The sequence below is a fragment of the Photinus pyralis genome, unplaced genomic scaffold, assembly GCF_008802855.1.
Source record: "Photinus pyralis isolate 1611_PpyrPB1 unplaced genomic scaffold, Ppyr1.3 Ppyr1.4_LG1, whole genome shotgun sequence".
In the NCBI taxonomy this organism is placed as follows: Eukaryota; Metazoa; Arthropoda; class Insecta; order Coleoptera; family Lampyridae; genus Photinus; species Photinus pyralis.
Genome location: NW_022170249.1, coordinates 55,883 through 71,041, shown reverse-complemented (window position 1 = coordinate 71,041; position 15,159 = coordinate 55,883). Strand labels below are relative to the sequence as shown.

At 39.9% G+C, this 15,159-nt stretch overlaps 2 protein-coding genes across 2 annotated transcripts; both read left to right on the top strand.

Annotated features, from left to right (window-relative positions):
• The first annotated feature begins 413 nt into the window (after positions 1–413).
• Positions 414–1,983, top strand: LOC116158595. The gene is made up of 2 exons (XM_031471404.1): positions 414–1,526; positions 1,651–1,983. The coding sequence occupies exons 1-2, from the start codon at positions 603–605 to the stop codon at positions 1,981–1,983; spliced, it is 1,257 nt and encodes a 418-aa protein (XP_031327264.1). The 5' UTR covers positions 414–602.
• A 600-nt stretch (positions 1,984–2,583) lies between these two features.
• On the top strand, positions 2,584–4,583 carry LOC116158592. The gene is made up of 3 exons (XM_031471402.1): positions 2,584–2,773; positions 2,909–4,242; positions 4,299–4,583. Exons 1-3 carry the CDS (start codon positions 2,584–2,586, stop codon positions 4,581–4,583), a joined length of 1,809 nt encoding a protein of 602 aa, XP_031327262.1.
• Positions 4,584–15,159: the final 10,576 nt, after the last annotated feature.

Here is a 15,159-nt window from a genome sequence, read left to right as displayed (position 1 = left end):
TTTGTTTCCGGCTTGGTTTTCGTGTGAATAATAAAATTATTGTTTTTGTTTGGAACTTGCGACGCTTAATATTTCTATTTTAACCTGTTTGCAGACTCTTTAGAGGTATGGCTGATGAACTTATTTGTGTGATTTGCGATAAAAGTGGCCAAGATGTAGTGAAAGTTACCAAGAAAGGAATTGAAACAATAATAAGGGCTAGTAAGGAACGTAACGATAGTTTGTGGCAAAATTTAACAAATGTGTGCAGCGTTGTTGTACACAAAGAATGTAGAAATAAATATACGCACCCTACCAATTTATTAAAACTAAAAAGTAACGCCCCAAGTACATCTAAGTTACTGAGATCGATCAGTAAAGGTTTTGATTTTAAGAAGCATTGTTTTTTATGCGACGAATACATTGATATACAAGCCATTAAGAAATATAAGAAAAATGTTGAGTTTCGCCAGGTCTGCACTTTAGAATTTAAAAATAAGATAATTAACCGCTGCAATGAAAGAAATGACAAGTGGGGGCTGGAAATATTTAATAAAATAAATAATCAAATAGACCTGGTTGCAGCAGAAGCGATTTATCATGTGAATTGCTTTAATAAATTTATGCAAGATAAATCTCAGGATCATGTAGGCCGACCGGTAAATCCTCCTCTAGAAGAGGCTTTTGAAAAAATTTGTAATTTTATTGAAAACGATTCCGAGAATTGTCAGTTTGCAATTAAAGAGTTAATTGAAATGATGATTACCCTTTTACCAGAGAGTTTTCAGCCATGGTCTGAAAAAAACTTGAAAATGAGATTGAAGAAAAAGTATAAAGATAGTATAATAATATCTTCTCTATCAGGAAAACAAAGTATCGTCAGTTTTAGAGGAAACTGTGAAAAACTTTTAAGCGAAGAGTGGTCAAAGGATAAAACCTTTGATCGTGCAAAAATTGTAACTGCCGCAGCTAAAATTTTAAGAGAGGATATTAGAGGTATGACATGCAATTTGCAGAATTATCCAAACTTAGATGATATTAAAACTGGAGGAACAGAGGAATTTCCTGATTCTCTTAAATCTTTTTTTCACGAGTTGGTTCTCAAAGATAAGAAAAACTTAGCTGCATACACAACAAAGGTAGCTGCGTTGGAAAATTTTATCATTTCTTTAGTTAGAGTAAGATCCTTCGTATCACCCACAATGTTTGGCCTCGGAACACTTCTACATAGGAAATATGGCTCAAAAAATTTGATAGATATTTTGTCGACTATCGGCGTTTCCATTTCTTATTCAGAGTGTCTTAATTTTGAAAGTTCAGCAATTCAAAATGTTCAGGAAAATATCCCAGCGGACAGTTTTTTGCAGTTCGTTTTTGATAACGCCGACGTCAACACCAGAACAATCGATGGACATGGGACTTTTCACTCTATGGGCGGTATCATATGCATTACTCCTGAACCAGCAACAGAAAATTTTCAGGTTCCAAGACCTAAGCAAAAAATCCAAGCCAGCGAAATTGGACACTTCGGAAGTTTACCAATACAGGTTAGTTTTTGATTTATTAAATATATATTTTTTTGCTTTCCCCTGTATAAATAGGGAAAGAAGCATTGTTATGGTTAAAAATAAAGAGAAATAGAGTTTTTTTAACTTCTTGCATCTCTTTCAGTTTTACAATAAACCCGCAAAGTCTGGTCTCAAAACAGTCACAATGCCGGAAATACAATTTTTGAAACCTGAAGTTGAAAAAATTGCAGCAAGATTAGATGCACTTTGGTTACTTGGTACTAAATATCTCCATAAAAAAGTATCATGGAGTGGATATATGTCTTCTGTCTCATATGATATAGAATTTACGACTAGCACTATAACACCTCTGCCCTTCATAAACTTGGACCCTTCAAACTTAAGTACTATACACACAGCACTATTGTTTGCAGCTGAAAAATGCCGCTCGTATAATAAACCTTGTATTGTCACCTTTGATCAACCGCTTTTTTAAAAAGCTGTGGACATCGTAGAAGCATCCAACTCAAGTAGTATCTTGTCTAAAGTTATAGTTCGACTCGGCGGCTTCCATACTCTTATGTCATTTATGGGAAGCATTGGGAATATAATGTCCGGTAGTGGAATCGAAGAACTTTGGCAAAGGATATATGCAAAGAATACTGTTCCACACATGATTTCGGGTCACGCATATGCACGAGCTCTAAGATGCCATTTTCTTACACAGGAAGCTCTTGGCTTACTGCTACTCTCTGACATAGTTCTAACTGATGACAATATTGAGGAAATTTGTATTTTATATAATCGGCCTTTAGCAAATGAAGTCGAAATTAATCAGTTGATCGAGAACATGTTGGAAAAAATTGATCTTAAAATTAGTGAGCTCTCTCAAAGCAGTCGAACCGCACGGTTATGGTGTAATTATTTTAAATTGGTCAATATTATTAAGTTGTTTGTTAGAGCAGAAAGATCAGGCAACTGGTCTCTTCATACTCACTGTTTAAAACTGATGATCCCAATATTCTACGCAACAGGTCATAACAATTATGCTAAAAGTACTCACATTTATTTACAACAGATTCAGAAACTTCATACTATGAGTCCCGAAAATTATGAAAAATTTGATTCTGAGGGAATGTTTACTGTGAGAAGAACCAATAACTTCTGGTCCGGTACTTGGACCGATATGGTCATCGAGCAGAATTTAATGAGGTCAATCAAAACCACTGGAGGCTTAACCCATGGACGTGGGTTCACTAATTCTTCTTTGGCCAGATGGATAGCAGGTATGTCAGTTTGTATGCCTGTATCAACAGCTATGGAAGATTTTCTGGGATGTAAGTCAGTCTCTTCTGAACAACATATAGAGTTAAGTCGTTCACGCCAACAACGGGATGAAACTGACTTGCGAAAAATTTTAGATTGGCTAGAGGAATACAACCCTTTTAAATGCAAGGAGTTCACATCACTGTTCTCTGGACGTATAGCTAAACACGATATAAACTGCGATTTGGCGGATGAAATTGGAAGAAAATTACTCACCAACAATGTAGGCAAATTATTCACAGATATTAAGTGCAAGCGAACAGATCGGATTAAGAACTTTTCACAAATGAGTAGTAGCATTAAAATTAATAGCAACTACGTGAACGTGTCTCCTATGCAATTATTTAATAGAATTATTTGCTCAAACAAAACTCCAGAAGAAATAAAAGACTGTTTTAGGTTCGAATTATCTCCATATCCGCTATCACTGTTTAAAGATGGTGTCTTAAGAAAAGGAACAAAAAGCCTTCTCTTCAAAGAGTTTGATGCTCTAACTACACCTACTTCGGGCACAGAGCAAAATGCAATGCATATAATTGATGGCGGTTTTCTCTTACATAAAGTTTTATGGCAGAAGCCTGCCACGTTTAACCAAATTTGCGACCAATATGTTAATTATGTTAAACATGTTTATGGTCAGGACTGTGTAATTGTTTTTGATGGATACAATTCAGATAATTTTTCAACAAAGGATGCTTTGCAACAGATCAGATCACAACATGCTTTAGAAATATCAGTAAAGTTGGAGAATACAATTGTTACACCACAAGAAGAATTTTTACGAAATAATAATAACAAACAGAAACTGATAGAGCTTTTAAAGTTTAGATTTGAAAAAACAGTCTTAAAGGTAAAAGTGGCTGAAAGTGACGCAGACTATTTAATCGTTAGAACTGCAGTAGAACTTTCAAGTTCTGGTAGACCAATCGTAGTTGTATCTGAGGATACAGATATTGCCGTTCTGTTGATTCATCATTCAGAATATGATAAAATGTTTTTACTTCGGCCAGGAAAAGCTGCTAAAGCTGATAAAGCAACGAACATATCGGAGCTTCAAGAAAAACTAGGGCATGTTAAACAGCACATATTGTTTCTTCATGCTGTATCAGGTTGTGATACGACCTCGTTTATATTCAAAAAAAGCAAAAAACTCTGTTTACAGTGGTTAAAGAAAGACATTTCTTTATGCGAAAGACTTCAAATATTTTATCAACAAAATTCGGATAAGAATCAGTTAATAGAAGCAGGTGTACAATTCATTACAAAGTTATATAGGCCCAAGAAAAGCAAAGAAGATATTGACACGTTAAGATATACTTTGTATAATAGAATAACATCTCGTCAAGGTCTGTCTGCAAACTTTAATTTGGCAGCGCTTCCCCCAACCAAAGATGCTGCTGTACAACATGTTTTGAGAGTCTATTATCAGGTATGTTCTCTAATTCATTACTTAGCCGAAATAATAAAATTTTATTAACTTTTTAGGTACAAGAGTGGATAGGATGCAAGTTGAATCCATTAGCCTATGGTTGGCAACGAGATAGAGAGGGGCATCTGGTTCCTACATCCGCAACAAAAGAAATTGCTCCTCCTGACATATTGAAAATGGTTTTCTGCAACTGCAAAGAAGCGTCATGTGGCAAATCATGCTCCTGCAAAAAACTAGGGTTAAGATGTTCCTCCAAGTGTGGCCAATGCTTAGGAATTGATTGCTGCAATTCCTGCATCATACCTGAAAATGACGAGGACGAAAATGATGTTTTCATATGAATAATTTTGTTAAATTTTAAATAGATCCTTTTGATATATCACATCAAGTGTATTTTTGCATTTTACAAAAAAGTTTTCTCTTGACTTTTCATCATAAACCTCATAATTTTTGAGATATTTGCAATAAAATGACAAAAACAAAATGGCGGCCGATTTTCGCAACTTGCCATAGTCCTTTTTGATGGGACTTTTACTATGTTGTTTAAGAAGTTATTCCTGGTACGTTTCCATTAAAAAATGCTTGTATATAATTTTTTCAACCTTGACGTCTAACTTTCCTACACTAAATTCGGGGTCCCTGGCACTGGTCACCCGCAGCAGAGTTGGGCGCTCCTCCACTCGTCCTCGTAGCGTAGTTGGGGCGGTCACTTCCTCGGAGCCGGTCTGGGTTCCCACCGAACGGGTGGCGCGGGGGGAGGCTTGTGTGCCTACCGCTCAGGTCTCCGCCTTCGTGTTGCTTACAGTCCTGGGGCACTCTTCCCCCTCCAACGTCTCCACCCAATTCAACACCTCAATTTCGGAGTCGGACATTCTAAAAAAATATAAGAACAAACTCCCAACTTATACGGTCGGTCACAGCGGTGTAACACATAAATTCTTCCCCTCCGGGACGGAACGGACTACGGGGCATTGTCAAATCAATACCGGTTACCCTATGGTCGATAGGGTTTCAGATCTTTAACGTGGACTCTCGGAATCTTGGTCCTCTCGGACGGATGTTTCAGGGTGAATACCACCGGTGACTCCACTTTGTGGATGACATATGGGCCGGAGTACTTCGGCGTCAATTTCGCGGCATACCCCATGGCAGCTTTGGACAGAGGGTGGTCTTTCCGGAGTACCAAATCACCCACATGCGGTTTCCATTCTCGGTGTCGGAGGTTGTAATGATGCGCCTGCTTTGAAAACGCTCGGCCTATATTCCTAGCGACTAGCTGAAACACATCCTGAAGATTGTCTAAACGGTTACGGTGTTCGGGAATTTCGGCGGTCAGGTCGGTAGGGGTATCGGGATTCGGAGGTTCTTGCTGACGGTGGACAGTATTCGGAAGGACAAGTTCACGGGCAAAATTCAAGTAGGCGGGAGAAAATCCGGTTGATTCTTGGACGGAGGAATTCATAGCCATCATGAAATGAGGTAAAAACCTATCCCAACTCCGGTGATTTTCTTCACAAAACTGCGCAATCATGGTTTTCAAAGTTCGGTTGGCACGTTCGACGGGATTGGCCTGCGGAGTATACGGCGGTGTGAAACGGTGGGTAATACCAAGTTCGGAGAGGAGATTTTTGAAATTTCGGCTGTCATACTGGGCTCCATTATCGGTAATCAAAATCCTCGGTGTACCAAAACGTGTAACAACTTCCTCAAATAAAGCCTGAGAAACAGTAGCGGCGGTGGCTTTACGAACGGCTTTAAAACATACCCATTTGGTAAAACGGTCCTGGAAAACCAGAAGATATTGGTTTCCTTTCGAGGAACGGGGAAGTGGGCCTACAATGTCGGTACTGACAATGTCCCAGGGTAAACGGTTAGGATATAGCTGCATTTTCCCCGCGGCTTGCTGTTGAGATACCTTGTACCGTTGGCAAGATTCACAGTGACGGACATACTTAGCTACATCTCGGAACATACCTGGCCAATAATAATGATCTAAAATTCTGTTTACGGTTTTGGTGACACCTAAATGTCCGGCGGTAGGTGAATCATGATTTTCATGCAAGATACGGTTTCGGTTCGGTTTGGCAACACAAAGTTTCCACGGATCGGTTTCATCTTTTAATGTGTTAGAATGAAAATGACGGTACAAATTATTGTTACGGATGCAATAATCCGGTACGGTATCGGGTCGGTCGGTTACGGCATTAAATTTATTTCGGTACCAATAGTAGGGGAGCTAGCACGAAATCCACTGAACGAGAATGATCAAAATTTTAACTGATGGTGTTCCATTTTGCCCTATCAGAGTATGCTAAAATCGATCGTCTGCCGCCTCAGGTCATACGACTTAAAGCGCTGCGGGTACTTCTTGTGCTACCAATTCTGAAAGGTTGTTTTTCGAGAAAATAAGTTATACACCAAATGAAAACGTTGATAATAACTCTTAAAAAAATATTTAAAAAAATCGCGCACATTTGATAACTCCGTAAAAAAACAATTCTTAGTCGGTTTTTCACGAACTTTCTACGGATATAACTAGGTTACGGTTGGAAGAATGAAGCTGATTTTTTTTTACAGACTAATGATAGGTACAGCCAATGACTATGAGAGTGTTTCTTTTTTAAATTTTTTCTCTAATTATAAGATATCTTATAATGTTAAGATAATAAGATAATCTTGTAATTAGAGAAAAAATTTAAAAACGAAACACCGTTAAGTCATTAGTAGTACCTATCATCATTCTGTAAAAAAAATCAGCTTCATTCGTTCAACCATAACCTAGTTATATTCGTAGAAAGTTCGTGAAAAACCGACTAAGAATTGTTTTTTTACGGAGTTATCAAATGTACGCGATTTTTTTAAATATTTTTTTAAGAGCTATTATCAACGTTTTCATTTGGTGTATAAGTTATTTTCTCGAAAAACAACCTTTCAGAATTGGTACCACAAGAAGTACCCGCAGCGCCTTAAGTCGTATGACCTGAGGCGGCAGACGATCGATTTTAGCATACTCTGATAGGGCAAAATGGAACACCATCAGTTAAAATTGTGATCATTCTCGTTCAGTGGATTTCGTGTTAGCTCCCCTACTACAAGAGCATTCGGGTAATTCAAGGGCAAAAATCGGTATTTCGGAAGTTTCGGTAGTGTCGGTCTCCGTATGAGGTAAAGGATCACGGGAAAGAGCATCGGCAACACGGTTAAGGATTCCTTTTCGGTACTTGATCTCGAAGTCATACTGCTGCAGGAAAATACTCCATCTTGCTAGACGGCCGGTCGGACTTTTGATTGAATGCAGCCCGCGTAAAGACTGATGGTCGGATAGTACGGTGAAATGATAGCCTTCCAGGTACGGTCTCATCTTCTCAATTCCCCAGACAATGGCTAAACATTCTTTTTCGGTAACGGAATAATTTGTCTCGGCGGATGTTAAGGTGCGACTTGCATACGCAATCACTCGGTCATCTCCATCGATTTGCTGAGTCAGAGCTGCGCCAAGTCCAGTGTTGGAAGCATCGGTTTGTAAAACGAACGGTCGGTCGAAATCAGGACAAGACAGTATCGGTGCGTTGGTTAGACGGTTCTTCAGGGTTTCGAAAGCTTGTTCTTGTTCTTCGCCCCAACTCCATTTTTGGTGTTTTCGGAGGAGTTTGGTCAGTGGGGATACGATGTTTGAAAAATTCGGAACAAAACGGCGGTACCAAGATGCTACCCCAAGAAATCTTCTGACGGCTTTGATGTTGTGCGGAGTCGGTATTTGCTGGATGGCGGCTACTTTGTCTGAATCGGTTTGTAGACCTCCATCACTCACGACGTGGCCCAAATACTTCAGAGACGGACGGCAAAATTGGCATTTTTCAGGATTGATTTTGAGACTAGCCCATCGGAGTCGGTGGAAAACTTCCCTTAAGTTGTCTAAGTGCTCGTGGAACGTTCTTCCCAGCACGATTATATCGTCCAGATAGGCGAACGCCCGGGGTTCCATTTCGGGTCCAATGACACGATCCAAAAGACGCTGGAAAGTGGCTGGGGCGGAGTGTAAACCAAACGGCATGACTTTGAACTGAAACAGTCCTCGGCCGGCTATGGTGAAAGCGGTGATGGGGCGACTAATTTTGGAAAGCGGTATCTGCCAATACCCTTGTTTTAAATCGATGCTTGAAATGTAACGGGCTTGACGGAGGCGGTCTAAAATCCCATTAATAAACGGAAGAGGATAGGCGTCTTTAACGGTGACTTCATTGACTTTACGGAAGTCGATACAGAAACGCATCTTGCCATCTTTCTTTCGGACCATGACAATCGGTGAACTCCATGGACTTTCGGACGGTTCTATGATGTTCTCGGTTAGCATACGGTCGACTTCTTCATTAACGAGGGTTTACATTCGGGGATTTTGGGGACGGTATCGTTGTTTAATCGGTGTGGGATCTCGGAGTTTGATGTCATGTTCGATTAAGTCGGTGCAGCCATTCAGGGTTTCGAATGGTGGTAATTCGGTTTGAAGAAAATCTCGTAATTCGGTTTCTTCGACGGCGGTTAGCGGGGTAATAACGGAACAGGGAGTACATTGTTGAGAAACGGGACTAACTCGAGGAACAAGGAGACTGCCAAGGAATAAATTGCCGGTTTTCATGTTGAAATGGAGTTCGGTTCTGGAGAGAAAATCTATTCCAAGGAGTACTTCATAACCAAGACCTGGGGCATGATGGACTAAATGGGGAATTTCGGTTTCCAGGATGGTGATCGGAGCAATATAAGCGCTATGGATATTAACGGGTTGATTGGTAAAGCTCTTGGCTTGTTTATGTTTCGGAGGTCGGACGGTATCGGCAACTATAGTAGCGATATGTTTGTTAATGAATGAAATGGCAGATCCGGTGTCAATCAAAATCATTTCTGCATAACATTATTCACAATAAATTGGATGCACCTTATTTGTTGTCATCCATTAATTTTCATATTCCTTCATACAATACTCGTTTCAATGTCTCATTCTCTAGAACTACTCACCTCGCACAAATATTTTATACAAATCTCCTATTGTAAACGCATGTAAATTATTTGATTCAATTTGCCCGAATATTGACTTATTTCATTCCACATTACTCGAAATGGTTAGTTATATTACGTATTAGTTAATATTTTTTGTTTACCCCTTAGATTGCATTACATGTTTTGGTATATCTGTTTATTTAATTATTTTCTTTTATTGTTATTCATGGATTTTTGCGTACTACTATGTTACACACTGTATAAGGTTAGAATTTCGTTTCATTTTCTTTATATTATTTTGTACTCTATACATATTAATCTGTTGTTGTCCTGTAATTGGAAAATGTTTTTTTTTCTGTTGGACATTAAATATTATTATATTATTATTATTATCAAAGCAGTAAACGGGTGGCCATGAATGTGAACTGTAATAAACGGACGGGGGTCGGTACCTTGTATCGCAGCAGCGGAGGGAGAAGTGTCAGCGGAATTTCGGACGGGACGGTTAGGTGGATTACTTTGGGTCTGACACCCACATTCTCGGGACATTACTCCTCGTCTACCACAGCGCGAACAGAATAGCATGGGTTGGTTGCGACACTGAGATCTCCAATGCCCAGTTTGACCACACCTCCAGCAAACTGGAGCCTCATCGGACTCTGCAGAATGACTGGGTGCAGGCGGCCTAGAAGCGGTATTAACAGGGGCGGAAGGCGGTAAATTTCGGGTGGTATTGGGGTTGGGCTGTTCGGATGAACTGCGAGAAGTCCAGTTCCGGCTAGGGGTTAATGATTGTCTCGGAATGGGTGGCGGAGAAACCAACTGCCCTCGGTTTTGAGTGGAAAGTGGTTCGGCAAAACTAACTGACCTATTGGTACGGAGCGGTGGTGGATTATTGGTATTCAAATCGGTACGGTAAGCGATTTCGGTACGGTTTCTTGCAAAATCGGTGCGGTTTACGGAATCTGTACGGTTTCGGTCAAAATAGGTTCGGTTTCGGTAAGAATCGGTACGGTTGGTAGATTCGGTACGGTTCGGTTGATCACCTCCACTAAATGGAACAGTGAATCGGGACGGTTGAGCCTGACGGGCTTCTCGGTACACATCTTCATAATTCTTAACGGCTTGAGTCAACTCGGTTACGGAACGGCAATCGGTACGGCGGATACATAAGCGGTATTCAGGCAATAAGTTATGGTGTAACCAGTAGAGCTCCTGTTCAGGGGACATACGGCCATGTCGACGGATTAGCGTTTGCAGTTCGGTAATGTAACGGACTGCGGGTTCATTAACTCTTTGACCACGGCGGCTAATTTGTGCCTCAAGGTTAATGTGATAATCAATGGGGAAATAAAAATTTTGAAAATCGGTGACGAAGTCCAACCAAGTGCGCCAGCGGAGACGGTTATTTCGGTACCATTGAAGTGCCAAGCCGGTGAATAATTCTGGCAACACAAGAAGTAACTGTTCGCCCGGTATGTTGTAGCGAAGGCTGATTTCATCCAAGCGTTCCAGGAAAGAAATGGGATCGGTATTCCCCCCAAAGCTAACATTCCAGTCTCGTGTTTTAATTTTGAATGGGACGGAGGAGGGCTGCATCTGGGGCGGACTCCCAACAGATAGAGCATACGGATTAGATGCTGGCATAGTCCAGACTGGCGGTAACGGTTGGGTTTGTGCAAATCCCTGAGCAGCGGTAGTATATGAAACAGTGGACGGATAATATGAATGACTCATAATCGGCGGTTGGGTGACAAGGGCGGTGGCGGAAGACGTACTTATCGGGGTAAAAGTAATATTCGGTGGCAACTTTAACGGCTGAGGAGAACGGGTGCCTTCGCGGAGAAAACAGATATAACGGCGACACAATTCATCGCGGGTGCCTTCGGTATTCAACTTAAATTTATTCAACTCGGCTATTAATTCGGCTTTGCGGAGCTTATAAACCCAGCTGACCCGGACGTCAGTAGCAAAAGGCGGTAACCGGTTCATCCTCAGGAATAAGTTCGGGATCAGACTCCATGGTGGGATCAAGATCAATAGGGGGTGGCATTTTCAAAAATAAATGGTATCAACACAAGTCAAAATCAAAATCAAGTCACACGCGCGAAAAAAAAAAAATTTCTCAAAGCGCAATAATAGTCATATATAAATACACAGTAATAAAAGAATTGCAATATTTAATTAACAACAACAATTCTTCAAAACGCAATTGTCTTTCCCAGGTTTCGATTATACAATAAACAATCAAATCAATTAATGAAATGGGGATACTAAAAGTTGATAGCAAAAAAAATTTTAAAAAAAATTCCAAGTTCAAAATAAATTTGAAAAAAATTTTCTAAGTTCGGAATAATTTCTAAGTCCAAAAATAAAGTCGGTAAAAATTTCAAAGTTCAAAAATAAATTTGAAAAATGTTCTAAGTAGGTAAAAATCATAAAAATCTGACCTTACTTCCAGCGGTGCGGTGGTTGTTTTTGGTGTCGGTATGGCCGGTGGCGGTGGTTGTTCCAACGGAGGTGGTGTTGTACCCTTCAAGTCCCTGCTCTCGGGCGTCAAAAATATATGCGACGAACTTCCCCCTTAGCTCGTGCACGAACGGTATTACCGGGGACGGTCGGTCGGTCACTCGGGCGCCACCAAGACTTAATCTGCACCCCTTAAGTCTTGGGAAAAGGGGCGGTTCGGTCTTCGCGGACGGGGTGGAAAGCCTCCGGGTATCCTCAAGTGGAGAACGGAATAACCAGGGATCGGTCAGGGATCACCACAAAATGGCGGCGGTCACTTCCGGATTATCTAAAACAAAATATGGCCGACGGCCCGGACGGTAAATTTCCTAAAGGGAATAAAACAATAAATCACAAATCAATTAGCGGTGTCTAGGGGAACGAAAAGCGGAAAAACAAGGAGTACAGAATATACTTCCCCCCCTTTAATCAACGTAGATTGAAAATTAAGCGCTTACCTTGGTTCAGTAACGGTGGTATTAGTTAAACGGTAGTAACACTATCGATAGAAAATACGGTAAGCTTAAGGCGGTAATGAAACTTAGCGGAACGGGGTAAAAGTTACGGTAGTGCAAAAAGGTAAACTCAAAACGGTAGTTAAACGGAAAGGACAACGGATTGACTTACGGTCGCTCAAACGGTAAAAGGGTAAAGCAAAAGGGGTTCGGTGGATTCGGAATGATACGGTTTCGCAAATTAGAAAAATCAAAAGGCGTACTTACAACTCGAAAGTATGAAGCAGAAAGATCCCTCCCAAAATGAGCATTTTCCTTTTAAAGGAAACCAATTTTGGTAGAAGTGGAACAGGGAATTTCCAAAGCCGGGCGGTGCTCGTACCGAGCCCGGTAGAAAATAATTCGGTTTTTAATTAATTGCGGCTCCTGTGATTATCTTAAAAATCTGGGACAACTTGCAAACAACTAGAAAAATTACAGCGCCTCTGTGGACACCTCTCTCGACGGTTTCTGACAAGGTTTACTACTGCCCATTAACATGGCATTAATTAACAGCGCTTACCTAATTAAGCGTAATCAAACCTAAGTACTCATCAATCCAATCTGCAACTAGCTCCCTTGGACTCTTTCTTCTCAAACGGCGCTATCGCTTTAACACTCTTATCGCAACATGCAGGCATACCGACGGGACCGCAAAACTTGTAAACAACTCGATTTGAACTCGTTCTATCCTTGATTTTACTTATTATGGAAATCTAAAACATCTTATAAATAATTAACGGCGCTGAAACCAAAGAATATTAATTGTCCCTCATCTTCGCCAGGACAACATCCTTCGGTGGTTACAAAAATAATTCCAAAATTCCAACAGGAGCGGTCGTAGGCGGACTAATTAATTACGGTATCTCCATGGCATTGCGGAAAATGCTCAATATCACGGTCTTCTTGCGTAACGAAGCCCAAACCAATCCTTACTATACAGGGTGGTCCTTGTAAACGGCAAACTAAATGGGGAAATTCCGGGTGCTTCGTTACAATCGTAATTAATTGTTTGTACGTTCGATTTAAATCATTGGCCAGATGGTGAAGTTGCACAAAAAATATATCTTCTTGTTTTAAAGAGGTATTTAAAGAAAAAACTACAGTTACAATTTGACTGCTTTGAAATTTTCATTCAACGCTCCCTTTAATTATCCAGGTCAAATTATAAACATCACAATACAAGGTTCAATAGGTATCACGCCGCAACGCACAATAAGTTGTATTATTAATGGTTGCCGTGAGCACTTTTCTGATAAACAGATTAGGCAATTGCGTGATTTTTTAGACAACATTCTACCCAAAGATATTGTTGTAGCTGTTTAATTCATGACGATTTAAAATTGTTGCAAGCAAAATTAGTTATACCTGCTTTTACTAAAGGTAAAAGTCAACTATATGCTCATAATATTGAAGACAGTCAACAAATTGCACATGTGCGAATACATGTAGAAAGGGTTGTAGGAGTGATAAAATCCAAATATTCAATTCTACAAGGTCCAATACCAATAACTATGCTCAGCAATGTGTGTGTGTGTGTGTGTGTTATTATTGATAAGATCGTAACGATTTGCTGTGCTCTTATAAATTTATGTCTACCAATTGTACCTTTGTAAAATAATACTGTCGGCAGAAATAAAGTGGTATATTTTTTGTGTATTGCATTCTACAGAGTGTTACATACAAGTATGTAAAAAAAAATTTGAGTGGTAGAGGGGATGAAACAAGCAATTTTTCCGAAAAAACCGAGTGTCGTTTGGAAGCCATCAACTATAAGAGTTAGAAAGACTGGTGGCACGTCTTTGGTAGGTTTTCGCGTATGCCCTTTCCGATTTTGCAAAAATGTTTTCAAAATTCCTACCACGAAAGGGCGCACGATAAGTGGGGTTGCGAAAAAAATTCATTCTGATTTAAAAGAAGATAAAACACCCGAACTGATCAATTCTGGCGCACACCACCATATCTATGCAGCATTAACACAGCTATTAATAAAGGCTCATCTGCTAATAGACAATGAGACAAATAATAGATCAGAACTGTATATGAGCCTTCTTGCCCGTTTTAACATGGGGAAACGTTTAAATTTAATACAAAGGGACGCGTTTCAAACTCGTTCCTTTATCACAGGCTTAGATATAATGACGGTCATTTGTGGCATCAGAAACCTTGGCAAAAGTTTTTCAACAAAGAAACAGGCCCACACCTTCGCACTTACATGCATAAACAGGGAAACAGATTAAAAAACAGGAAATATGAAGCAAAAGGCAACCATCCAAAGAAAATAAAGGTGTGCCAAGCCAAAGAAGATCAAGAATATGGCCCCAATATTGCCAAAACAGAAATTTCAGACGAACAGCTTCAGCATGAAGTGGATAAGCTAATACAAAGATTAAAGGTTTGTAACTTTGAAAATAGTAATTTCCCAATTTTGGTAGTGTGATTCGTCGACGAGATTCCACTCCATGTGACGCACTAGTGATATCGATATTAAGCACCAAAAGTTTTTCTTCGGCGGCTATTGAATATGGAAAAACAAACGAGATCGTGGCAATTCATAAATACTCCGAAATAATTGGCAAACCCATTAATCCCTCTGGGATATTTATTGATATGGAGTCGGGGTATTTAGCTACATCTCCAGATGGTATAATATGCAGGTACTTATTTATAATTTTAAAAATGTTTGATTTCATAGGCATCATAAACGCTGATGAAATTGTTGAGGTAAAATGCTGACATAAAGTAGCTACTAGTCAATTTAGTTTGATCGAGGCAGTGAAGAACAAATATGTCCCATGGTTAGAAATCAAGGGGGATGAGATTTGTTTAAAAAAAACCATCATTATTACTACCACGTAAAACTAAACAACAAAACGTAATACTCATATTAATCTCGTAGGTCCAGGGACAATTAAATATA

Coding starts and splice junctions, on each gene's coding strand:
- LOC116158592 (XM_031471402.1), top strand. CDS start 2,584: ATGAGTCCCGAAAATTATGAAAAATTTGATTCTGAGGGAATGTTTACT. Junction 2,774..2,908: donor TTTGGCCAGATGGATAGCAG/GTATGTCAGTTT, acceptor GAAAAATTTTAG/ATTGGCTAGAGGAATACAAC. Junction 4,243..4,298: donor TTTTGAGAGTCTATTATCAG/GTATGTTCTCTA, acceptor TTAACTTTTTAG/GTACAAGAGTGGATAGGATG.
- LOC116158595 (XM_031471404.1), top strand. CDS start 603: ATGCAAGATAAATCTCAGGATCATGTAGGCCGACCGGTAAATCCTCCT. Junction 1,527..1,650: donor TCGGAAGTTTACCAATACAG/GTTAGTTTTTGA, acceptor CATCTCTTTCAG/TTTTACAATAAACCCGCAAA.